Below are 26,099 nucleotides of genomic sequence, written 5' to 3' on the forward strand. Positions count from 1 at the left end.
AACTGTATTTTACCTGTTTCTTTTTCTCTTTTTAATATGGCCACTAGAAAATTTAAATTACATATATGGCTTGCATTTGTGGCTCACATTATATTTCTACTGGACAGCACTGGTCTTATGGGAGCTGAGTTGAAACACACTGATCCAGCATTTATTAGTGTCTGTTTAAGAGATTTTCGGTCTCTGCCCTTGGGGACTTCAGACAGGATGGGGAGGGGGACAGGTATATCAACATGGAACTAAAAGTCACTGTGATAAATGTTTGAGTTGTCCATGTTCCAGGGTTCTGAGAAGAAATCTGGGTAGGCGTCACAGAAGAGGTGACTTTAGTGTTAAGCATTGTAAGATGAATAGGGGTTCACAAGCTGGGTAAGGAAAAAGAGGGCCACTCCAAGCTAAGAGGTTGACAAGTACACAGGCTGTTAGAAGAGATACAGGGAGTTCATTCTGGTCTGAACATGGTTTGTTTGGAGAAGGGGCTGGAGGTGGAGCTGGACAGTTGTAGAGCATTGAATGCCAGTAAAGTTTAGATCTGAGGGAGGCGCTGAGGCTAGGGAAAGGCTCTTAGGCAGGAAGTGGCTGGTCCAGGTGTTAAGTGAGCTCATCCACCCACCCTCCTCAAAAGCATGCAGTGAACGGACCAGACCTGGTTTGAATGTGAAAAATAAACTCTTTTATTTCAGTACTTGCTCTTTGTGGCTCAAAAGCACATCTACTGCTTGCTTGGAACCCAAAAGTATTTATAAAACCATAGAGAAATCAAGCAATATTTATATAGAACATATATATTTCGGCTCAAGTGCTTCTTCCTGTGCAAAGCAGAAAGTTCTAAGTGCATCAGCGTGACTTTCCCCAAATCCCTCTCTGGGATTTGGGGGACTCTGGAGGCTTTGACCCCACTCCAGATACAGAATTCTCCCCGCTTCCCTCTTCCAGCCTGAGGGAGGCCCAGTCACATGGAGAGAGCGAGGGGTAAAGTCAGAGATGGCAACTTGTGGGGTCCCCGAGCTTAGTCAGGGGCAAGGGCTCTGTTCTGGGGCCCTGGCTCTTCAAAGAGGGGGTGGCTGAGATGCCAGCCTTGTTGGTGAGTGACCAGCACAGGCAACTAAGGCTCCTGTGAAGTCTATGCGTTGTGGTGGGTGGGGTCATGGGTAGGACAGGGGCCTCCGGGGCTCTTTTCCCCTAGAACTGGGCTCTGACGGAAGATGCCTGGGCACAGGTGGGGGACTCAGGCAGGGCTGGGGGCAGGAAGGTGGTCGTGGTCATGGTCTCATTCTCCGAAACATCCTGGCCTGTGACCTAAGGGTCTGTGAAGCCAGGGAGTAAGAGTCAATGTCACTGGCAAGGCTGAGTCATATAAGGCACCAGAAGTGCAGGGCTGGAGGGGCCTTGGAGATGAGCTGGTTCAACCACTCTGTGACCGATGAGCAGACTGAGGCCCAGAGAGGGGAAGGCCGTGGCTGGCCAGACTTGGGGCTCAAACCCGGGGCTCTAACCCCTCCAATTTCCTCCCCACCTCCTCATCCTAACTGGATCCTTTTTGATCAGGCCCCATATGGCCTCTCTGACAGTCAGGTCAGGGCTGGTGTGGTGAACGGGGCCCTGGACTCAGAGTCAGAAGGCCTGGCTCCATTCCCGCACCTTCATATTAAGCAGCCTTGCAAATATTGAGCGGTGCAGGGTGGGCCACCTCCCTTCTCCTCATGGAGAAAGCGGCTCCCACTCTGCAGTTTCCCATGGCAATTAAATGGGTTGGTGGCCGTGTGAGCCCAGGAAGCACTTAGTAGGTGCCTCACAATTGCGCGGTGCGGGGGTACTATTGGGCCGGGGCTGCTGGGATGTGGGGGGAGCTTGGGTCTGGACTATTCCTGGGACCCTCCCGATCTGCACCTGCTCAGGTTCTGCCAACGGCCCCTGGGGCCTGGGCACAATCTGGGGAAGGGGTTCAGGACACCCTAGAGAGCTGAGTTCCTTGATCTGGTCACTGGGCACACTTTTTCTCACCTGCTCCCAGGGAAGGGGCTCTGGAGTTGATCAAACAATATGGCGGGTGGTCAGTGGCTTTCCAAATGGCATCTGGGCTGGGAAGGGAGGCCGGAGTCCCCCCCTCCCCGGCCCACCCCCACCGCCCAGTCAGCCAAGATCAGGGCTCCTACTGTGGAGGCACAAAACGTTCCTCACAGGTGAGGGAGGTGGGGAGCCCGGCTCAGGGGGACCAGATGGGCTGGAAGTACATTCGATTCCAAAGAGCCCCCATAGGCAGCCCACCCTGCCCTGGGGTCTGGGGCCCAAGAAGGGGCAAATTTTGCTCATTGGCTTGGGATAAAGATCGGGGTCAAGCTGGGGGCCCTCGGCTGGCTCAGGTGGGGCTGGCACGGGGGCCCTTAGGAGGTGTTAACGATGACGTTCCTGAAGCCCTTCACGGCCTTCAGCCTGTCGCTCTCGAAGTTCACCACCAGCTTGTGGCGGCCCGCGTTCAGGGGCAGCAGGTCCACCCTCACCTTGACTTCCTCCCCCACCTCCACGGGGTCCGGGCTGGGAGAGAGAGAGAAAGAGGGTGAGATCAGGGCCCTGGCCTGGTCCCCACGATGGGGACAGGCCAGGATGACACGTGACTACTGAGCTCTTAGCCCAGAAACTCCATGGATGTATAGCCTTGTGCCGACAGAATAAAATGGGTCCCGCTCACCACTCTCCGAAGGCCTGGGCCATCTGCCCTCCTATGTGTAGAGGGGCTGATGTGTGTGTGTGTGTGTGTGTGTGTGTGTGTGTGTGTGTGTGTGTGTGTGTGTGTGTGTACGTGAAAGTGGATGGTGTGCTTGGGGGTAAGAGTGTGGATGCTCATGTGACCACATGCATGAAAATGCATTGAGCTGTACATACGTGACTTGTATGCTTTACTCTATGTAAATTACATTACAATGAAAAAGTGAAAAAGAAGAAGCGTGTATGCTCGTAAGTGTACGTGTATACAAATATGTATCCATGAGGGTCCACCACACAGGCACGTGTGTACACCTGTGTGTATGTGAGGACTCGGGTGTCCCGAGGTGGGTGCTTAGTGAATGTGTACCTGTTTAGGTTTGTGAACACATGTGCACAGAACGCAGCTAACGTGTGGGTATTTGGGCGTAGACACGGGGGAATATTAGGCAGGTGTGTGGGTGGGTGTGTGGGGAGGGAGAAGAGGGGTTACGGGTCGGGGTTCAGTGCCGGAGGGTGCCCTTCCCCCCGCAGCATGTGCCCTCTGCTCCCAGGCCCCCAGGCTGGAGGGACCAGCACTTACATTTCCACGGTCTTCTGCTCCTGGGTCAGGCCCGCCCCCTCCACGGTGAAGGTGCAGCCTGACAGCGGCACGGGGAGCGGGTTCCACAGGGACACCTCAGCCACCAGCTTGCGATTCTGCTTGGGCTCTCCCAGGATCTAGAGGAGGCATGGGGCAGATGTCAGGGGCAGCACGGAGGGAGAGCAGCCCACAGCCCCTCAAGGGCATGCAGGGTCCCAACTGGGCCATCTCCATCCATGCTGCAGTTTGGCCCAATGTCTGCCCAGCTCCGCCGCTAACATTCCTCGCCTCATCTGGAAAACACAGATGATGACACCTGCCCAGGACTCCTTCATGGAGCTGAGGTGAGGCTCCACGCACCCCTCAGGACGTGTAAAATGCCTCCCTCATTCTAGGGTCTAGGGTGGAAAGATCAGAGTCTTGGGAGCCAGGCTGATCTCTGCCCGTCTCTCACTGTGTGACCTTGGCAAAGTTACTACCCTCTCTGAGCCTTTCATAGGAGAGAAACGCCTGACTGCAGGGTTCTCATGAGGATTAACTGAGCTAACATGTGCAAGCTCCTAGCAGACTGTCGGGCACACAGTGCTCACTCCCTCCTGCTCTGCTCTTTACCGTTTATTTGTAACTGCAGCGTTTGGGGATCTGGGGCTGTGACTCCTCCAGGTGAATCACTATGCTGACCATGAAGTTGGTGATAAGAATAGTCAGTTTTTATTGAGCCCTCCTAATGTGCTGGATATGGTTCTATGTGCTTCCTGTAGACGCACATTTAATCCTTACAACACCCATTTTATAGATGAATAAATAGACTCCAGAGTCTGTGCCCTTAACAACACATCCCTTCCTGCCCCACCAGGGCCCCAGGACCTGAGAATCTAGCATTAGTAGTTTAGCATTTAAGGGTCCATGAGTCTGAGATCCCTAAGTGCAATGATCCTACTACTGTGGGATTTTAGGTTTCATTCCTAGAGGCTGTGAGTCCCAAATTCTTTCCGCTTCATGATGCTTTTCTTTGATGAACCTAGGATCTGAGGAACCTGGGGCATCAGAGATCTTGAGGTTGCAGGGAGGGAGGTGCATGCACGTGTGGGGACCTGTCCGGGGACCCAGCCAGCCCTTACCCGGATCTTGATTTCTGGATTCTCCAGATAGATGTCCCTCTCAGCCAGCAGGTAGCTGTTGGCAGCTGGCTCGACGAAGAGGCCCCGCACCTTGATGAGGTTCGACTCGGTCAGGCAGTCACAATACTTTTCGTAGAGGACTCGAAGGGGAATGCTCTTCTCTGCAGGAGGGGAGAGGGGAGAGCGCTCATGACATCTGAATCGTGGCCCCCACCTCTCCTATGGCATCTCCACAAGGCAGAGAGAGGGCAAGGAATGAACTCGAGGTCACACAGCTGATGAATGGATGGGCATGTCCCAGCACTTCCCCTCACCTGCCCTGGCTCCAAGGCTCCCAGGGAGGAAGTGGGGAGGGGAGGCTTGGGCTTTAATCCGGCCTCTGCCCTTCGCTAACTGGGGATGCTGGGCAAGTCACTCCACCTCTCAGGACCTCCATTTCCCCCCATGAGGTCGGTAGAATTGTACCCATTTACAGATGAAGGAACACTTCTGCCAGTAAGTGTTCAGATCAGGAGAGCTGGCCCTGCTTGGTCACTGTCTGACTGTGTGAGCCTGGGAAGATGACCTCCCCTCTCTGTTCCTCCTCTGTTCCCTCTCTGTTACCTGGGACATCTGGCACCTGCTGGGCAGAGCTAAGACCAGAGGTCATTTCAGAGCAAAAGCCACGCAAGTGATAGGGGTGAGAAAGAAGCCGGCAGGGCCAACCCCTCCCACTGCAGAGAAGCAAAGTACAGACTGCAGCCCCATTTCTCTGACAAGAACACTGAAGCCTTAGGGCACCAGGGGTCAGCTTACAGGAGGCAGGAAGGAACAGTGAAAAGGGCACAGGACTGATTCTCCACAGACCCTGCTTGTTCACTCGGTCGCAGGGAACCTTGGGAAAAATCCCTTCTGCTCCTTGGGCTTCCCCCCATCAAACAACAATGTTGGAGGGATGGGCTTGGGGCTCCATGGAGCCCAACCAACCTCTCCTCACTGTCCCAGTGCCATGATGGGAGATGCTGTTTCTTCTTTTTCTGCCGTCTGTCCCCTCCGTCCCTGCACTAGACCAGCGTTGCCCAAACTCCAGCCATTCACGTGATTTTTCACATGTCTGAGTAACTCCTCATTAAATAATTTTTCTTTCAGTCCCCTCGCTTTACACTTTTTAACTTTTTTTGCTTAGGGAACCTTTTCATCATTATTTGTGGAAAACCTGTCTCATTTACCATAAGTAGAAGGAAGCTGGTAAAAACAAACACCAGCAAACAAAGTCATATTTATTCAATTCGGGCCGATACTCTCATCTGCTGAGGGCTCTGAGTTTGAGACCTGAGCTTACCGTTAAAGAGGGAGGTTAGCAAGGGTCTGGGGTGCCCGGGCCAGTGAGCACCCGCTGGGAGGTCATCTCTAGGGCCGGGAAGGCCCGAGCAGACAGTCACCTTCTCTCTGCCTGAGTCAGGGTCCGGGTCCTGGCTGGGCACACTGGTGTTCCCCATCCCACTCTCTGGAAAATGTGTGCCCAGCCCTCTAGTCACTCATTCCTGGGGTGGATCTGCCCCAACCTCTGCTCAGATGATGTGGGGGGAAAAAAAAACCCAAAGTTTCTGCCAAAAAGGAGTGAAAATTCCTGGGTCAGGACCTGGTGGAGCAGAGTGGAAACTCTGACCAGCTCCACAGGAAAGAAGGAAACGATTGTCCTCCAGGAACCTGGAGGAGGTGGCCCCCCAGCTGTTAACTTTTCCAGGAGGCTTAGGTCAGGGTCGGGCTGGACCTTGGAGAACGGCTGTCTACAGGCCCGGGGCCTTGGCCTTGGCTTCGGGCCAGATGCTGGCTGAAAGAGGGAAACGTTTGCGGTTAGTGTCTATTCATTCCTTAGATGATTCCTTTGATCATCACAGAGATCAGGCTGCCTGCATTCCTCATGACCCACCTGGAGGGGTGAGGGTATCCAGAGAGAGAGAAAGGGTGGGTGGCAGGAAGGGAGAGAGCAAGGAGGCCGGGTGGGGGACAGCCGGATTCAGTTCAGCTGTCCTAGGCCTGGCTTCCTGTCCGCTAGTACATGGAAATCCCCCAGATCTTATCATCAAAGAATAACCAGCAACTCAGCCAAAGTTCAGGGTCTCACAGGGTGGAAGAATCACTCTCAGGTTGACTTTGGCCTTGGAGGCCTCAATAGGGCATCCTGGCCTAGCCCCACCTGAGGGCAACACGCAGGACCACTGCTCTCCTCTGCCCTCTCCCGACAGGCTGCGCCCCTCAGAGGTCTCCGTAGCAGGAGGGACCCCTCCGCTGTGAACACATCCCCAGGAAGAAACACTGGCGGCTGTGGCTGAAGCCGAAGAATGCTGCGAAGGGCCTGAGGGTATCTGGGAGGCAAAGGATGACTCAACAGCAGCCTGGGTGGAAGTTATTCTGGCATCCCTGGCTCAGGTTGCAGTTCACCTTATGATACACATTCCAGGAAAGACACTTCCTCCCTTTGAAGCGGTTCTGAGCGTGAGGAAGAACTGACACGTGTGCATTCACACAAAGGGGCTGGAAGGGCTCTTCAAAGATGAACCAGCCTTTGTACAAATAGGGAACCCGGGGCCTGGAATGGAGAAGAGAAATACCCAGGAGCCCACAGCCTGTGGGCAGAATTGCAGGAACTAGGACCTCGGTATCCCGACCACCCCACACACCTGTAGGGATGGAGCCCTGCCCTTGACTCGGGGCCTGGATGTGGAGATGAGAGCTGAGTCCTCTGCACACCAGCAAGGTTGGCAGTGACTCAGGAAGCACTGAGCCCGGCCCTGAGGCCATTGCCTGGCACAGCAGGGTTCAGGAAAGATGCTTTTCGGCCTCCCCACACCGGTCGGCACTTGCTCAGCGAAGAATGAAGAGCCCCGCCGTGTTCAGGCACCATTATACACTTTCCAGATCTTTCCTGAGCACACATCTCCTTCGCAGCCCATGAGGGGCATGCTAATGCCCCATTTGATGGATGAGTGTGATTCAAGGCTCAAGGTTATACATCTAGAAGGTGGGAGAGGTTCTTCCCTGGTGGTCCAGTGGTTAAGACTCCGAGCTCCCAATGCAGGGGGCACGGGTTGGATCCCTGGTCGGGGAACTAAGATCCCACACGCCACATGGCGCGGCCAAAATTAATAATAATAATAATAACAGAAGGTGGGAGAGGCCAGATTCAAAGCCAAGTCTGGCCTCCGAACACGCCTTTTAGCAGCGTAAGTGTTGGGGCCCCAGCCCTGGTGCCACGTGGCTCTGCCCCTAGAGTTTGCCATTGCTCAGGGACCCTGACAGAGGGTCTGCTCTGTCCTGGCGTGTGGCTCCAGGGTGCCTGAGGTGGGCCTGAGATAGAGGCCCCAGGGTTGACTGATGTTCTACTCAGATCATGCTGACCCCAGGTCCTCTCCCGACTCAAAGACCCCCCCCCCGCCCTCCCCATGCCCACAGGCTCCAAGTGCAGGAACGGAGAATGGGCTGCTGGGGGGGATAGGAGACTGGGCTCCATGCTGCCTCCCTAAGTGACCTCGGCAGCCGCAACCCCTCTCAGGGTCTCCAGCTTAATTTTAGGGAGATAACCAGTAGTGGTGACAAAGCCAGCAGTGAAAGGGATCAAGGGGACGATGACTGTGCAGGTGTCCAACCAAGAAGCCAGAGCGACAGAGGCTCTGCCTGGGGTTGAGGGCTGGGTGAGCTACTGACATCATTTCAGCCCCAAACAGGGAAGGGGATCTGCTCCCAGGGAGGCTGGGCCAGGCACTGGAACCATGGAAGAGGAGAAGATCAGGGCTTTTCCTTTCCTATCACTGTTAGAGCCACACTGTCCAGTATGGCAGCTTCCGGCCACATGTGGCTGTTTAAGTGAAGTTAAAACTTTAGTCCCAAAATTACACCAGCCACACTGCAAGCCCACAATAGCCACATGGAGCTAGTGGCTACCGCACTGGACAACGCAGATACAGGACATCCTTAAATCACAGAAAGTTCTCTGGGTAGTGCTGGTCTTGAATCTCTTCTCTCTGAGCCTGAGAACCTCCAGAGAAATAGGAGAGGTTCTCAAAGGGGCTCTGGGGAAAGGCACCTGTAGTGTGAGTTGCTGGAGACGGAGGAAAGGAATTTGCTGGAAGGGGCAGCAGAGAGTCTGGGAAAGCAGTCAGGGGTCATGCGAAGATGAGATGGAACAAAATAGAATAGCTGCTACGAGTACAGGTTCAAGTCTCCATCCTGTCACTTCCTGTGTGGTCTTGGGAAAGTTACTTAACCTCTCTGTGCTCAGTCTTCTCATCTGGAAAATGGGGCCATAAAAGAATCCACCTTCTACTTTTGTTATAAGAAGGAACTGGGTTGCTATTTATAAAGTGCCGAGGACAGGGCCTGACCCACAGTGAGGGCGATGGGAGTGTCTGTGAGGTAGATGGCACACGTTCAGCTCTCAGGGCACGACCTAGCATGTCATCAGGGTGGTCAACAGCTGCTCCAGGAACACAGGGCCTTACCAGAGAAGGGCTCCAGGGAAAAGTTGAGCAGGTCCTTGGTGCCACACTCGGGTCCCAGGATCCCGTTGTAGCTGACGGTGCGGGCACAGAGCAGGAGGCAGCCAGTGTGGTCCTCGGCAGTGTTGTTGGTGATGTGGGCAAAGACGTCGAAGTCGCTGCCCCTGTTCATGCCCTGGCCCGCACGGATCCGCATGGCCACCCCTGTCTCCTCTTTATCAGCCAGTTTGTTCTGGTGGTTGGCCCTTGTGAAGGCTTCCCTCTCCTCTGCGGACCCTGTGGGGACAGGGAAGAGAGCTTCATCACAGCTGGAAGGGGGATCAATGAGGAGGAGGCTGGGAGCAGGGCAAGCTGGCTTCTCAGAGTCCTGATGGCTCAGTGCACCCCTGAGGGAGCCCCTTCTTTACCTTACTGTGCCAGGAGGAGGAAAGAGTATTTTATTTACTTTCCACAAGTGAACTCCTATACATCCCTCAAGACCCATCCCCAAATGACCCCTCTTCCAGGACACCTTCTCTGACTACTCCTTTCCCAGGATGAAAGAGTCACAATGTCTTTTGGAGTTTCATAGCTGCCTATTGCCTGTCATGGTGTTTTGGCCCACCAGGTTTTTTTTCTGTTCATATGCTTACACTCTCAAGTCTCTTGAGGACTAAGACTGTGTTTTACTTAATCTTAAGTCATGCCCAATGCCTACAACAGTGTTTGGTGCCTAGTAGGCACTGATACAATGAGAACTTTCTCACCTCTAAGCATTTGCACAGGGACCACTTCTACCTGAAATTCTTTCCCTCCCTTCTCTACCTGTTGAGCTTTCCAGCAGGAATGACTGCCCCCTGCTTTATATTCCATTTACTTCTCCCAGTGTGCCTTCTATTTTTGTCCCCAGTGTTGTTGGGTACATATTTATTTCTTCTATCAAATCATCAGCTCTAGACCTTTCAGAGGCCAGGGAAAGCATCTTTTCCTTCTGTTTTAGCCCTTCCCACTAGAGCACGGCCACTTAATACCGAATCCCCAGTCAGCCCTGGAGAGTCAACGGGGGTCAGATAAAGGCTGTGGTTTCTTAGTCACTACTGTGAACCCTACTGTGCTTGGCACACCGTAGATGCTTAGAAAATATCTGTCTATTGAATTGGCCGTTGGATGTGCTCAAATCCAATTTTTAAAATAAACCACATCTTTTTCCCACTACTGATTTAATATTAGTAGCAGAAAGAAGCTTCATCTTTGTGTCTGATTGAACCCATCTTATTATCTTTAAGTTTCTTTTGGTCCATTTCTCTTTAAACCTTTCCAATCTACCTTCATGCCCACTTCCCCACGTGTGTGTGAAATGCTAAAACAATTAACACTACAGAGTTCCAGGAACTTCTCTTCCGAGGCCCCTCTGGACTTCCAAGCCTCTTCAGCACAAATACTTTGCAAACACAGACCTACTAGAGCATGGACTTGAGGATATGGGGAGGGGGAAGGGTAAGCTGTGACGAAGTGAGAGAGTGGCATGGACATATATACACTACCAAATGTAGGGTGGATAGCTAGTGGGAAGCAGCTGCATGGCACAGGGAGATCAGCTGGGTGGTTTGTGACCTCTTAGAGGGGTGGGATAGGGAGGATGGGAGGGAGGGAGATGCAAGAGGGAAGAGATATGGGAACATATGTATATGTATAACTGATTCACTTTGTTGTAAAGCAGAAACTAACACACCATTGTAAAGCAATTATACTCCAAAAAAGATGTTAAAAAAAAAAAAAAGATGGAGGGACCTCCCTGGTGGTCCAGTGGTTAAGACTCCGTGCTCCCAATGCAAGGGGCCCAGCTTCGATCCCTGGTCAGGGAACTAGATCCCTCATGCTGCAACTAAAGATCCCGCATGCCAAAACTAAAGATCACGCATGCCGCAGCTAAGACCCAGTGCAGCCAAATAAATAAATAAATAAAGATTTTTTTTAAAAAAAGCATGGAATTGACCATCTATTGTTGGAGCTCCCACCACTAATAAACTCTGTTAAACAACATGGACATCGTGATTTTTCTGTTAAGATGCAAGCCTCTCTTGTATAACAGCCATCCCTTTCAGTTTTATTGAGTCAAACCAACAAAGAAAGTGAGGCTTAAAAACCAAATGAAATCTTTCTGTGGAATATAGAATTCTTTTTCTAAATGAATAATCCTTTACCACTGTCCCCCTGCCCCCAGTGTGTTTGTCAAGTTTGCACCTGATTCTAAGGAATTTCTTGAAATGGAGAGTAACTTACAGATCATTGTTGTTTGCAAGCTGCCAGAAAACACACACACACACACACACACACACACACACACACACACACATGCCCTCTGGGCTGGTAAACAAGCTGCTTATCTGCAAGGCAGTGATGCGCCTAGGGCCCCTACCCTCTGGGTACTTGTAGGTGTGGGTAATGTCCTCCCGCTCATCTCTGCCCACGCTCTTTGTGCTGATCTTCTGCCCCACGACCAGGGAGTGGTTGATGGACTTGTGCATGGACCCATCATCCTGCCGGATCCAGTCCACGACGTCGGCGTTGACCTCGGCAAAGACGAAAGGGGCATCGTACTTGGTGCTCAGGTCGCCCACCTTGATGGCACGAACGGGAACCGGGCCACAGCAGTATGTCCCTGGTTGGGAGGAGGAGGAGGGTAAGATGAGCCTGGGCTGAGGGGAGGGTGGTACCTCCAAATCTTCCACAATTCAACCACACGTAGCCGAAAACCTAGAGACCATATAGTCTTTGACTCAGGGATTCCATTTCTAAGAAGGCAGCATCAGGTAAGAATTAAGAATTCCAGGGGAGGGAGTTCCTTGGTGGTCTAGTGGTTAGGACTCTGCGCTTTCACTGCCGGGGCCCTGGGGTTCAGCCCCTGGTTGGGAAACTGAGATCTTACAAGGCATGTAACAAGACAAAAAAAAAAAAAAAAAAAAAAAAGAATTCCAGGGGACCCTGGAACCCAGCTTCTGGGGTTCAAATCTCAGCTCAGTCTCTTATTAGCTGTGTGACCTTGGAGAAGTCACTTAACTTCTCTGAGTCCTGGCTTCACGTGGGGATATTTGTACCTACCTAATAAGGACTGGCAAACACTTATCGCTATGTGTTTGATAAAGAGAAATGTATCCCAAGGCACTTAAGGAAATGAGGGAGCCAACAGTAGGCAATACTTTACAAGGGTGTGTGTCTGCCTGGTTTCCTGCCCAGACTGAGAGTAGCAGTCAATGTCCGACACTGACTCAGGGAGCGTGTGCTGACGAAATGAACAAGAGAGCTAGATGTTTATCTGGGTGTGGTTTACCACTGCCTCAAACTGGTCACAAATTTAAATGTTGAGGACTAGAGGCGTGGTAGCTATATTACAGTGCGTCCATTTGACGGAATGTGGTAACATTAAATTAAAATTAAAATCACAGAAAACTATCTGATAGAGAAATGATAATGATATATGCAGAAGTGACAGGGCCAGGATGAAAGGCCATGTGCAGGAAGAGTTCTTAACCTGGGGTCCATGGAACCCCCAAGGCGCAGCAAATAGAATTCAGGAGTTCATAAACTTGGATGGGAAAAAATTACATCATTATTTTCACTTCCTTCGACTGTGAAAGAAGACCAAAAACCACAGTCTTAGGTGCACTTATGACTTGTCACTCATAAGAACCACAGATATTTTTACATCTCTTTATAGTTGTTACAGATAACTGGAAATATAGATTACGTTCACCTCTACCACGAAATTATGGAACTTATTGATTCTACTAATAAATCTTGCTATATAAAGCATATATTACTATATCACAAATATATTTTAAAAATTTTGATAACTATATTGCAATGTAATTGAACCCTAGGTGTTATATTGTGTGTATTTAAAATATTATTCTGAGGAAGGATTCATTTGAAATTATTGGAAGCTGCGTGTGATTGTTAATGAAATTTCTTGGGGGGAAGAGGACAAAGATGCTATTTGACTCTTTTTCTTTGTGCTTCTCCATATTTTCTGTTTTCCACAATGTGCATGAATTACTTTTCAAATTATAAAAGAGGTGTTTTATAAAATATCAGTGAGGTCCCCCAACGCTCAATGTTCTTTGGAGTCAGCCAGACCTGGGTTAGCATCCAAGCTCTGCCCCTCTCCAGCTGAGGAGCCCCTCTGCTCGGTGGGTCCCCTCCAGCCTCTGTTTCTTCATCTCGGTAATGGGGCCACACCTGCCTACCCACCTTCGCTCTTCTCCTGGGGCGTGGGGTCCAGGGCCTGCCACCCCTCGTATCCCGGCTGCAGGTCAGGCCTGGTCATCCACGACTCCACCCAGCAGTGGAAGTTCCTGTTGGGGAAACAAAACAGAAAGTAGACCAGGACTCTCACGCAGACCTTCACGGTCACCTCCTGCGGACTGTCCACGCTCGCCTTGTCCTAAGCTGACCCCAGAACATCCCCTCCCACACTTCGCTCTTCCTCTGGGGGCCCCAGTCGGGTGCGCCCTCCTACACTGGGAGCCCTCAACCCCTCTCCCCTCCTCCTTTCCCCTCTCAGTGGCTCTGCAAGCCCAGCTGACCGGATCTCCTAATTTCTCTACACTTCCGTCTTTTTCAGCTCACAGGTTCAGAACCCCCCCCAACCCACCTGGACCACAGCCCCGCCCCCTGCTTCCGATCTGTCCCCACGGTCATAAGCAACTCCCCTCTCCAGTCTGAAGCCTTTGGAATCAAGACCAGACCCCCAGCCTGGCAAAGCAGACCGGACGGTGCGTTCTCCCTGACGCCCTTTCATGCTCCCTGCGCTGACTTTCCTTCCTCTTGGCCTTTGCTCCTGCTGTCCCCCTCCCAGAGCCTCTCCAAGGCCCGCTTCCTTTTGTCCAAATACTGTTCAACTTTTAAACCCAGTTCAAATGTGACCTCCTCTGAGAAATCGCCCGCAGTTTCCTCTCCAGGAGATCCTTCCCCCTGAGCGTCCCCCCTCACCAGATCATCTCGCTCTTGTCACTCTGGATCTCCCCAAACTCGTTGCGGAAGTACTCGATGAGCAGGTTGCTGTTCTGGTCGTGGGCCGAGTTATAGTTGGTCACGGCACGGGTGGGGACGCCGAGGCACCGCAGCACTGGGTCGGGGGACACGGTGGAGAGAGCTTAGGGGATGAGCTGAGGCCCTAGAGACATCTGCTCTGCTTGGGCCTCCACGTGCCCATCTGTACCCCAGGGAGCACTGCACACTGGTAAGGGTGTGCCATCCCCTTGCCCGGACAATGGCACCCACCTTGCTGGTTGCCCCATGTCCACTCTTTCCCTTTCACATCACAGCTAACAAAAGACTCTAAATGCAAATCTGACATTAACAGTCCTCTGCTAAACCCTCAATGGCTGCCCACAGCCCTCGAGGTCAAGGCCGGACCTCCACCGTGGCCCTTGCCCCGCACTGTCTGGCCCCTGACCACCTCCTGCACACTTTGCTCCAGCCACACTGGCCTCGCTGCTCCTCCAGCACTCCATGCTGCCAACAGCCCCAGGACATTGGCATATGCTGTTCCCTGGGCCAGGAAGGCCACCCGGCCGGGTTGAGATTACCCCATCATTTGCGTTCATAGCAAAACTGGGGATTCATCATCATTCTCAATATACACGTGTGTGAGGGATTCTCTAATTTGTCCTCTGAGGGCAGTGAGCGAGCTGTCTTATTTTATATCCCCGGAGCCCAGCACAGGCCTGGCACAGACTAATTTGTCAAATGGGATGAAGGAGTGGGTGAAGTAGAAAGAAAAGGAGGAAGGGAAGGAATGACAGAGATTCAGAGTGAGGAGTGAACCGCGGGGCAAGCCGAAGAGGGAACAAAGGTCAGGAGCCCTTCCGTTCCAGCCCCAGCTGCTTCAGGCTGTGTGGCCTGAGGCCAGTCCCTTCGCCTCTCTGGGCCTTGTTTCCTCCTCTCTAGCCCGGGGTTCAGGCGCACTGGGACCCCATCATGGACCAGGAGGGCCTGCATTTGTGCCTCAGCACAGTTTACAGAGAGCCCGGAGTAACTGGGAAAGGGACTGGTGTTGGAATGATAGGCGACAAAGAGGCAGGATGTCAAGTGGCATCTATAGACCGCAGAGGAGGGACGAAGACCCCGGGTACGAATCCTGCCCAAATGGTGATGCTAGGTGCTCCTGACAGAGGGAATTATGGGTGTTTTTCCTCCTTCATTTTTTTATGTTAATTTTATGTAAAATGTAAAAGTAACATACTTCAGGGGTAGGTAAAGAAAGTAACATCTGAAAAAAGAAGCGAAGCAGGGCTTCCCTGGTGGCGCAGTGGTTGAGAGTCCGCCTGCCGATGCAGGGGACGCGGGTTCGTGCCCCGGTCCGGGAAGATCCCACATGCCGCGGAGCGGCTGGGCCCGTGAGCCACGGCCGCTGAGCCTGCGCGTCCGGACCCTGTGCTCCGCAACGGGAGAGGCCACAACGGTGAGAGGCCCACGAACCGCAAAAAAAAAAAAAAAAAAAAAAAGAAGTGAAAGAGAAAGGCCTACTAGATATAGTCTGAAGGACCTTCGTTTTACTTTTAGTTTTGATTGAGGTTGAGTCTCTGAGACAGGGGAGGGGCAAGGCTGTGACCTTTGCCCTGTGCCCGCCGTCAACCAGGGCAAGAGCCTCCCCATGGCCCTGGATTCTGGCCGGGAGACGTGAGGGCCCTGGGAGGAGGAAGGAAGGAGCAGCTGTGACCCTTCACCTCTTGCCTGGTTCCTGTGCCCTTCAACTTGGACGCTCTGCTGCCCGTGGCGAGGGCTGATGTCCCAACCCCAGGCCTTGCCCCACCATGTGACAGGCTTCAGAGTACAGACCTGAGGCTTGGGGAGGCCTGTCCCCGCTGCCCAGGGAGCAAGGCTCCACTCCTGTGCCAGGGATGGTGTCCCGGGAGGCCTCATCATCACAGTCTAAGGCCAGGAGGCTGTGCCAGAGGCAGGCCCATCTCGTTCCAAGCTTGGCTGTGCCGCTCACCAGCTGTGCCACCTTGGCCAAGCCACTTCTCTTCTCTGAGCCTCCGTTTCCTCCTCTAAGGGGAGCTAATAATAGCAGCTTGTAATGATTCAGAGAGGAATGGGTATGGGCAGGCTGGCCAAACAGAAAAGTGTGTCACTGTGCCCGTCACTGCAAACGTCCATCCAATCACTGTCAGCCGACTTATGGACACAGACAAAATGCCCCAGGATCCAGCTGAGGAATCCCAGCTGCCCCGGAAACCCACAAACCCCACCTAACTTGAACTAGAGACTGTGCTAAGTGACATCTCCCTGGGTCCTAAGAGCTCCCTGGGACTTGGGTCAGTTACTGCTGTCTCCATTTTACACGTGAGGAAACTGAGGCTTGGAGACACCAGGTCTCTTGCCCAAGTCCTCCCAGGGGTCAGAGGCAGAGAGCTGGGATTCTACCCGGGCAGTCCGTCTCGAGTCCCTGGGCCGATCCACCATTCGGCTCCCTGCAGAAACCCCGTGACCACGGGGGTCAGATGCCCCCTTATTTGACCAAATCTCCCTGGCTCCGTTACACATCAGGCCTGGGAGAAGGCTGCAGGGACCCGGGCTCACAGAAGCCAAGGGCGGTTCCAGGCCCTCTCACATCCCGTGCGCCGCTCACCAGTGCAGGCCACGGCAGCAAAGACCCAGCACTGGCCATACTTGACGCGCTGGCAGCCGTTATTCTTCCAGCGACGCAGGATGTCCACGCTGCCGATCCAGAACATGGGGCTGATGCCGTCCCCGTAGTTGTTGTCCCAGCGTCCCAGCAGCACGCCCTGGTCATCATTGCAGTTGACCTGCAACCAGCGATAGCATCAGAGGGACCAAGCCTGGGGAAAGGGTGACGGCTGCACCAGGGTGGGCCTGAGTTCAGCACATGAAAAGGCAGGGAAGGGCGTTCCGGGCTGAAGGAACAGCAGGTGCAAAGATCCCAAGGTGTGACAGACTGGGAGGTTAGAGATGGCTGGCGCCAGAGAGAGAAGCAGGAGGGAGGAGGTAGAGAGGGGTCAAGGTCGTGAGGGTGATGCTGGAGATGTGAATTTGTCCACGGGGTGGCAGGGGAGTGACACGGCGTGATCTGGGTTTTACAAAGACCCCCCTCTGGCCCCTGCCCAGATTGTGTCATTTGCCCCCAGACTCCCAGAACCTCGAGAATAAAATGCCGTGGCCCTGAGGCCTGCACCGTCTGGCCCCGCCCCCTCTGCAGCCCACCTGCACCCGGCCCTCCTGCATGTGCTCTGCTCCAGCCATACTGGCCCCCCTTTTGCTCCTCAAACCTGCCACAGCCGTCCCTCCTCAGGGAGCCTTTGCATAAGCTGTCCCCTCTGCCTGGGATGCTCTTGTCCTCCCAGTTACTACGTCAACTCGGGACTCATCACTCAGGGAGGTCCCCCAGCCCCTTGCTGGGGTCAGGCCCTGTGTTCAGACACTGTCACGCATGCATCTGGCCCCTCTGGCGAGTGCATCGTAACTTACGACTGTGCGCTCATGTGACACTGTGGTTCCGCCTCTCTCCTCCCACACACACCCTAGAACGGAAGCTCTGTGAAGTTAGAGACCATTCATGTCTTACACCTGCTTTTCCCTGGTGCCTAGGATGTGGGTGGCCCTTGATGAAGAGTTGCTGGATGAGTGAGTGAATGAATGAATGAATGGATTGCTTTGAGGGACCACATGGCATTACCCGCATCTGTACCTTGTCTCTCCAAATACAAGGTCTCCTAGCTGGGACTCACCCATCTCCTGGGTCCCCCCACCGTGCCCAGCGCGGGGCCTGGCCTCCATCATCACAGGAAGGGAGGGCCCCTGGGGCGGGCCTGCTACTCACTCACCATGGCGCTCACCACCCGGCCCACGTAGACGGGACTGCTGCGGCGGGAGCAGTCGCGGCCAGCGTCCCTCAGGAACTTGGGGTTGACGTCCAAGAGCATCAGGCAGATGTCCAGAATCCCGTCTTCAAACTGTGTCAGAGGAAACAAGGGGAGGATGAGGGAGCTGAGAAGTCACCTCCTCTGGGAAGCCTGCCTTGAAGTCCAGCAGCTGTGGGAACCCTCTGCTGTGTCTCACACACCAGATGGGAGGCTCCGAGGCTCGGGCTGGGTCTGTCACATCTCTGTGGCACCAGCTTTTCCTGGCCCAGGAAAGGGGGGGTGAGGTGGGACAATGACTGAATGTGTTAGAGAGGGGGAGGGGGTGTGACTGCATCCAGGCTGGGGGGTCCTGAGAACTTGGAGTAGAGCCCAGAGTGAAAAGCCCAGCGTCCCTGGAGCTTCCCTCCCCTCCGAGTCACCTCAGGCCCAGCCACTGCACTCCCCCACCGCCAAGTCTTCACTTCCCTAAAGCCTGACTCACCCTGCAGAGCTGATGAGCCTCCCCTCCTTCCCCATCCCATCACCACACACCGTTCGGATTGGAACCAAAATATAGACTAAAGATGTAAATCTAACCTCATCACTCCTGTTTCCACTGCACCCAGAGTAAAATCTAGACTTTTCCCTGTGGCCTGCAAGGCCCATTAAGATCTGTGTCCCATAGAGAACAAACGTAAGGACACCGAGTGGGGGGAAAGTGGCAGCGGGGGCGGAGGAAGGGAGGTGGTGGTGGGATGACTTGGGAGATTGGGAGTGACATATATACACTAATGTGTATAAAATCGATAACTAATAAGAACTTGCTGTATAAAAAATAAATAAAATAAAATTCAAAAAAAAAAGAGATCTGTGTCCCACCCCATCTTTGACCTCATCTCTCACCGCTCTCACCCATACTCATTCTGCTCCAGGCTCACTGCCTCAGGACCTTTGTACTTGCTATTTCCTTTGCTTGGAATGCTCTTCCTGCCTCTCTCTGTGTGACGCACACCTTCTCATCCTTGCAACTCAGATGTTATGTTTATCAAAATCTCTCCTTGTCACCTTCCATCGGACCACCCATCTGTCACGTTCAAGGGCTCTCCCGTCTGCCCCCCGCTCCCCGTCTCTGTGGTCTTGTCCCAAACCAGGCCTTAGCGCAGGTCTCCCTCCATGACACAGAATAGCCCTCCCTGGCTTGAACCATTCATTTTGTGGCCCCCTATTGCCATCAGCCTGACATGCAGGGCTGTTCACAACCTGAACACTGCTGACTTCTCCCACGTCATCTCCTGGGGCCCCTTCTCATATAAGTGCTCCCCAAACTGTAGCATACTTCTTAGGTACAACATAAACTTTCCCACCTCTGAACTTCAGTTCATGCTGTTCCTTTTGTTTGGAACAGCAGGCACCCACCTCTTCCAAAGCTCAGCTCAAATGCTGCCTACTTCAGGAACTGCCTGATTCCCTTCCTTCCTTTAGGTCTTATCATCCTGGTTAGTGATGACTTCCGGAAGTTTGCAAGGTCATGTCCCACAGCCCCGCACAACCTGGACACAGACCAGGAACTCAGAAAATGAAAGGGAGGAGTTGGCTTTGTTCTGTTTCTCAGGGGGAGAATACAGAGCCCTGGGAAATAAAGAGCCAATTCATTTTTTGATGTATTTTATGCATCACAGTCATATCACCATTTCATTTACATCCCACAGAGGGCTACAGGGTTTCTGCAGTTATTTGGAGGCAGATAGTTTTGCAATTATTATCCCCAATATTCAGAAGAGGAAACTGAGGCCGGAGCCCCAGATCTCAGGGATCATCCTGTGATCCCAGGGCAGGACTCTCTAGTCCTGAACATGGACCCTGATCCAGGGGCTGCTAAGAGAAATCTCAAGGTGAACCCTACCCCAGGAGGCCAACAGCCACTAATACAGCAGGAGGTTGAAGGGCAAGGGGTGGGATGGTTCTTGCTTTATGAGTCTTCTCAGCAATATCTCAAGAATTTTTATGGGGCTGGATAGTAGAGGAAATAAGAGCGTTGATTTGGAGAACCAGCCCAGGCTGGCCTGCTGAAAGAGGAGGGATCACGTGGTACAGTGATGAGCCAACCAGCTGAGATCAGCCAAGCCCAGCCTAGACAGCCATGTCCTGGTTGGCCCATAGATTTATGAGAAATAATGAATGATTGTTTCTTCAAGCCTCCAAGCTTTGGACTTGTTTGTCAGTCAGCAGTAGCTAGTGATTCTCCAAGTTATCCCTGGATCAATAGCAACAGCATCACCCGAGAACTTGTTAAAAATTCAAATTCTCAGCCCACACCCAGACCTACTGTATCAGAAACTAGGGATGGGACCCAGGAACCTGTGTTTTAACCCATTTTTTTAGGTGATTCTGACATATATTCAAGTTTGTGAACCACTGATCTAGATAACGGTTTAAAGCCCCTCTCAGCACAGGCCTAGTATATCGTAAGCTTTCTCCAGTGCTGCCCATTATTTTGATATACGGCCTTGAATGTTCGCCTTCTCCCTCATGGAGCACCTGCCAGCCCCACAACTCTCAAAGGCCCTCCTATTCTTTCCCACCTTGAATCCAGAGCTGCTGCTCCCACAGTGGATAGGGCCACCCTTTGCTGTGTGACCTCAGGCTTGGCCTGGGCCCTCTCTGAGCCTCTAGCCATTTCAGGGCCCTTGAATCTTTGACAGCATGGCGTGGGTGACTCAGACCTGCTCACACTTCTGACTTTGATTCTGACTGTCTCAGACTCAGGACCCAGCACACAGTGGGCCTAAGATGGTTGGGAGGGGCAGGGTGTGGCCTTACCTGCCCAAAATTCCAAGGTATGCTCTTGATGAACCTGGCTGAGCCCTGGTAGATGAAGCCCTGTTGGGTGAGGACGTACTCCCGCCGCTCCTCATCTGAGTCCAGGTACACAGCGTCCGCTGTGGGTGAAAAGGAAAGGGCCTCAACTCTAGGTCTGGCAAGGCCCAGGTTCCCCACAGACATGGCAGCCGGGGGGCCAACTCCCCAGGGCCAGGTCAGTTTCTCAGAGGCCTTTCTCTCTTTTAATCAGAAAAACTAATCATTAATTAATAATCCCATATCAGTGAGATAAGGTATTATCAGTAACAACAACGTCTGTCTTTTATCCAACACTTGCCACGTGCCAGGACCCATGATAAATGTATGACATATATTAACTTGTTTAATCTCTACAAAAGCCCCACGTGGACGGGATCCTTGGAAGCCCCATTTTACAGATGGCAAAACTGACGTTCAAGAATATATTACAGATGGAAAAACAGATGCCAAAACAAGAGACAGAGGCGCACTCGCTGGGCCACGAGTCAGGAACCCCCTAGCTCTGAGTCTCCTTTGCTGTGTGACCCTGGGCAGGTCACTTCTTCTCCTGCCACCTGACTGTGTTCCTTAAGAGTAAAATGTGATTCCAGATCTGAAAGGTGCTTTGCAAGCTAAAGCCCTGAGCCAGTGCGAGGAGGAAGCATCATTCAGGTGGAGAGAAAGCCGAGAAAGGGTCACTGCAGTTCAGGGGAGGAGGGTCCTTGTCCAGCTTGGGGGTCAGCTGGCATCTGAAGGTTGCCTGGATGACATTCTAAGCAGAGGACCAGAGAGAGCAGAGGTGCGCCTGCTGGAAAACGCAGGGCACTTAGTTCCCTGTGGCTAGCTACGACAGGAAAGGGCCTGGGGCGGTGGGGCCAGATGACAGGAAGGCAAAGGTTAGCCTGGCCTTTCTAATCCTCACTTCACAAGTGAAGAAATTGAGGTTGGGAAGGGGAAATCCAGAGCCATGGTAAGACTTTGGTCGGTTCTGGGCATTTTTGCCTCCATGGGCTCCTTCCTCCACAAAAAAATAAAAAAACAAAAATATATTTTATGACTGCATTGGTATAATGATGAACATATTAATATTATATGTTAAAACACATTCTCTGGTCTGAACATTCATTTTGTTTCGTCTGATTTTAAAGGAAATTAACACACTTTCATGGGTCCCTAAAAGTATGGCAGGCCCAGGCAGCGTGCCTACTGAAATCAGCTTAGGGAAAGATGTCCAGTGCCTGGGGTGCAGCTGCCCGGCCCCTCAGACCCCTGGGCTCCTCTACAGCGACCAGCAACCTTACAGCTTGGAGGAAGCAAATGTGAAAGTGGCTGGGTGTCTTTTGCGTCCTGCCCTGTGGCTCTGAAGATTGCACAATAAACATCAGCCTTCAGATAAATGAACTATGTGGCTGTAAATCAGCAGGCAGCATGGGAGGAAGAATTTAAGAGAAGGAAAAGCCCACGGGACTTTCTCATCCAGTGAAAGCGTCAGCAACTGTTGAATTGTCCCCACCGCAGCCCACGAACCGGGACTATGATGTCCCCACTCAGGTCTCTAGCTGGTAAAGGTGGAGGTCTTGGGGTCGCTAGATCCCGATCCCGACCATGTTGGAGCTCAGGGACGGGAGGCCCCCAGGTCACGGGCAGATCCCCCCTCCCCCCAAGAGGGAGAGCAGTTTCCTCCCCTAGCGCGCCCACCTCCACTGAGCCCAACTTCCTGCCTCCGCATCACCAGTTCCCGGCCTGGGATGTGGGTCCCTTTAGTCACTGTGCTGCTTGGCCGACTGTCAGCCCAACCCTCCGGGCAGGGAGGAAGCCAGGCCACAGGAAGGGGACATCCCCCAGACCCTCACTCCCCATTCCCTGAACTCTGAAACCCCACGGTACTGGGGTCGGGGAGGGTCACTGCCACGTTCCTGCCCTGCAGGTGGGGTTGCCAACTAGCTGTAAGTTCACATTGACTAAAATCAAAAAGAGTGGACAGTGGGTCCAGCAAGGCCACTTCTGTCCTGAGAAACCATTCCGTGTGGCCACAGGGCATGTGATCAAGGGTGATCCTCCCTCTGATAAGCCACAGGGGACCAACTCATGCTTGTGGGTGGGAGCCAGACTAATGAACCATCCACCCGGCAAGACCCAGGGCACTCCCAGCTCTTAAAAAGGATGAGCAGATGTCTGCAGACTGATGCGGAAAGAGCCTCAAGATGTACCGTAGAGGGAGAAGAAAACCAACCCAAGTTGTAGGCTGATGTGTATGGTAAGATTCTTTCATGTTTAAGAAAGACGGGGAAACCCATAATGCAGTGAGGTCTTGTACAACATGATGAATATAATTAACACTGCTGTATGTTACATATGAAAGTTCTTAAGACAATAAATCCTAAAAGTTCTCAACACAAGGAAAAATTTTTTTCTGTTTCTTTAATTTTGTATCTATATGAGACGATGGATGTTAATTAAACTTGTGATAATCATTTCATGATGTACGTTAAGTCAGATCATTATGCTGTACACCTTAAGCTCATGTAGTGCTGTATGTCAATTATATCTCGATAAAACTGGAAGAAAAAAAAATACAGTGACGTCTCCAGGCACATACATTGGAATCTAAGGAGATAAACCCCCCAAAGACATCTAATAATGGTGTTTCCCAAGGCAGAGTCAACGGGGTGTTGTCTCTCTGTAGTGCTTGAAGCTTTTATAAAGAGGGTGTTCTCATGTCTTACTGTTATAATTAGAAATAAAAGCCAAAGTATGTAAAAGAGAAAATAAAAAAATCTTCCTGTTCAAGTAAAATGCCCCAAAATGGAGAAAAAAATAAAGAAAGAGAGAAAGCAGTGGCCTAGTAAGAAGCTGGTTGTCTTGATGCTGGAGAGGTCAGAATTTCTGCCCTGGGCCCGGGCTTTGAGGAAGGACAGCCCATTCCCAGGCTGGGCCCGCCCACAAGGCCCCGCTCTCTGCTGGGCTACGTAGGAGCAGGAAGGAAAGAGAGCCCACTGTCTTGTAAGTCACATGCGGAAACTGAGGCCTGGGAAGGCCTGTGGTGCGCCCCTGTCTCCTCCCACCTGCTCGAGATAGACTCAGCCCTCTCCCTGACTCTCTAGTTTTGTCCAGCATCTCCCACTTGCTTCTTGAAGGGCCTGCCTAAAACCACTTATCTCTGAGCCTCAGTTTACTGTCTATAAAACGAGGAGGCTAACCTCTCCCCCTGGGGTTGGTTGAAAGAGTTTATAAGGAGGCACTGAGGTGACCAAACTGCTCCTGCCCACCTCTCCTGGGTACCCCGCCCCTCCACCTCCCTGTTTCCCTTCCCCAAGCCAGTCTGGTGGGATTTAAAACAGAGCCCCACGAGACAGAACCAGGCGTAAAGCTGCGGCCCTGGGCATCCACTGGGCAGCCCTTTCCTGAACGGGGCTTCTGAACCCGGGCCACCTCCAGGCCCAGCTCACAGTGCCAGGGCCTCAGACACGGGGTGAGATCCCTTGGGGGCTATGTAGGCTGGGGCAAGTCATTTTGCTTCCGCGAGCCTGTCTCCTCCTCTGTAAATGGGAATAATGAGTTCTGACATCCCAAGGTCTTTGGGAGGCTGGAGCACGGAACTGTATAGAGGAGGCCTCACTCAATTCAACTGGATGTCTCTTCCGCCCCATCCCCCCACCCTCAGGGGTTCCCATGGGCGGGTCCAGCCCTGCCCATCTCCCCACCCCGCCCGCGGATGAGGCGCAGATCACCTGGGCACCAGGCATTGAAGAGCAGGGTGAAGTGACCCAGCACGAAGCTGGAGCCCTGGTAGCCAGTGGAGGCCTCCAGGCTGAGGCGGTACAGGCCAATGGGGGAGCTGGCTGGGGTGCGAAGCTGCAGCGAGAGGGCACTGTTCTGCTGGTCCACCACCGTGGCCACCCAGGCACCCTCCTCCACAGCATCGGACAGCCCGAAGCGGGCCTTGGTCCCGGCATCCTCGCTGGGGGCTGGGCCTGTAGAGGGAGAAAGCAGGGGCCGTGAGCCGGGGCTGGTGAGGGAGGGTGAGTGCCAGCGCTGGCAGGAGCAGAGCACATGTCTGGGGTCCCCTGGGCCTGGGTTTGAGGCCTAGTTCTGTCACTAACCACTGAGGGAACTTTGGGGACAGGTTTCATCTCTCTGAGCCTCAGCTTCTTCATCTGTAAAATGGGGATCAGACCCCAAAATGTGCAGGATGGTTTTGTGGGAATACATGAAAAGCTGCAGGCACACAGCATGTCCTCAGTCTCCTGGGAGATTCCTCCTGGCAGAGGGGACAGTGTGGCCTGGGACAGGGTCACAGTCACATTGTTCTGGACTGGCGTGACTTTGGGGAAGACCATTCTCTTCACTGGGCTCAGTTTGCCCATCTGTAACATGGACAGGAATTAGGCAAGATACTCCCCGAAGGTCCTCCTCTCCTGCCTAAATCCTTTAACTTTCAGAAAAAGAAGCCGAGACTCTGAGTAGAATGGGACCTTGGTCCTCTGATGTCCCCAGTGGGGCCTGTCTGAAAGCCTGCTTGCTCTTGGCTAGCGGAGGGTGCTGGCCAATGCAGGTCTAGGTGTCTATCTCCCAAGGGCCCCTCCAACTTTTTGCCTCTGTACCTCCACAGGCAGCCACGAAGAGCCAGAACTATCCCTCACCTCCCTACGGCCTTTTACACTTTACAAAGCACCCTGGCACTTCCTGCTTCTCCCAAGACCCTTTGTACAGGAGGGAACACTGAGGCTCAGAGAGAAGGGCTCTCCCAAGAACATCCCAGGGGTCTGCGGCAAAGCTAACATCTGAGCCCACATCTCTAGGCCCTGGGCTGCCCTCACGGTGCCTCTCATTCCCAAAAGGGATGCTCCCTAGTGGGGGTTTCAGGGCTCAGTGTGGTGAGAGCCTGCCTTGAACTGGCTCTTTTTCAGGTGGAGGGCAGGGCCTAGCCCATGCAGGCAGGTCTGAGTCATGGGGAGGGTGAGGGGTGCTGGTCACTCTTTCTGAACTTGGGCGGCAGAGAGAAGAAACAAAACCTTCTCTGCCTGGTTGGGCGGCTGCTCGGGAGTGTTTCTGTTTATTCTTGCATCTCCCTCCCTGCAGCTCTGCCCCCCCACTACTGACAATATGGGGGCCTGCTCACTGAGGGGCTACCTGCCAGCCCCACCCACTCCCAGGCCCAAATATAACTATGATCTAACAGGCATGACACGGGCCTCTGGGGCCCTGTCTGAGTGCCAGGAGCCAGCTGTAAGCCTTTAAATGCTCCCTGTCTTCCAGAGCCAGTACTTAGGGGAGAAGTTGGGCAGCACTGGGGCCCGAGAGCCAGCCTAGGTCTCTGGTTCCACCACTTAGACCCGGAGTGCTGTGTGACCTGGGCTAAGTCACCACGCCTCTCTGATCTGCGATTTTCTCATCAAAGAAGAAAACAGGCTTAGACTACATGCCTGGAAAGGTTTGACTCCAGGTCTGAAACTGGCTCTGTGACTTTGGACAAGCTATTTAGCTTCTCTGTGCCTCAGTTTCCTTACCTGTAAAATGGAGTCAATTG

General features: G+C 52.9%; 1 protein-coding gene across 1 annotated transcript in view; it reads right to left on the reverse strand.

The window, feature by feature from the left end:
* Window positions 1–650: 650 nt before the first annotated feature.
* TGM2 (transglutaminase 2) overlaps window positions 651–26,099 on the reverse strand; it is a 33,191-nt gene continuing 7,742 nt past the window's right edge. The window contains exons 3-13 of the mRNA XM_007111815.3: window positions 24,301–24,543; window positions 20,552–20,670; window positions 17,714–17,842; window positions 16,501–16,678; window positions 13,857–13,992; window positions 13,116–13,219; window positions 11,284–11,526; window positions 8,889–9,161; window positions 4,408–4,568; window positions 3,287–3,423; window positions 651–2,535 (exon numbers count right to left, since the gene is read on the reverse strand). Coding sequence (XP_007111877.1) covers window positions 2,385–2,535; window positions 3,287–3,423; window positions 4,408–4,568; window positions 8,889–9,161; window positions 11,284–11,526; window positions 13,116–13,219; window positions 13,857–13,992; window positions 16,501–16,678; window positions 17,714–17,842; window positions 20,552–20,670; window positions 24,301–24,543 — 1,874 coding nt within the window. The 3' untranslated portion in view covers window positions 651–2,384. The remainder of the gene's footprint in view (window positions 2,536–3,286; window positions 3,424–4,407; window positions 4,569–8,888; window positions 9,162–11,283; window positions 11,527–13,115; window positions 13,220–13,856; window positions 13,993–16,500; window positions 16,679–17,713; window positions 17,843–20,551; window positions 20,671–24,300; window positions 24,544–26,099) is intronic.

This window comes from Physeter macrocephalus, unplaced genomic scaffold (assembly GCF_002837175.3).
Source record: "Physeter macrocephalus isolate SW-GA unplaced genomic scaffold, ASM283717v5 random_637, whole genome shotgun sequence".
Lineage (NCBI taxonomy): Eukaryota > Metazoa > Chordata > Mammalia > Artiodactyla > Physeteridae > Physeter > Physeter macrocephalus.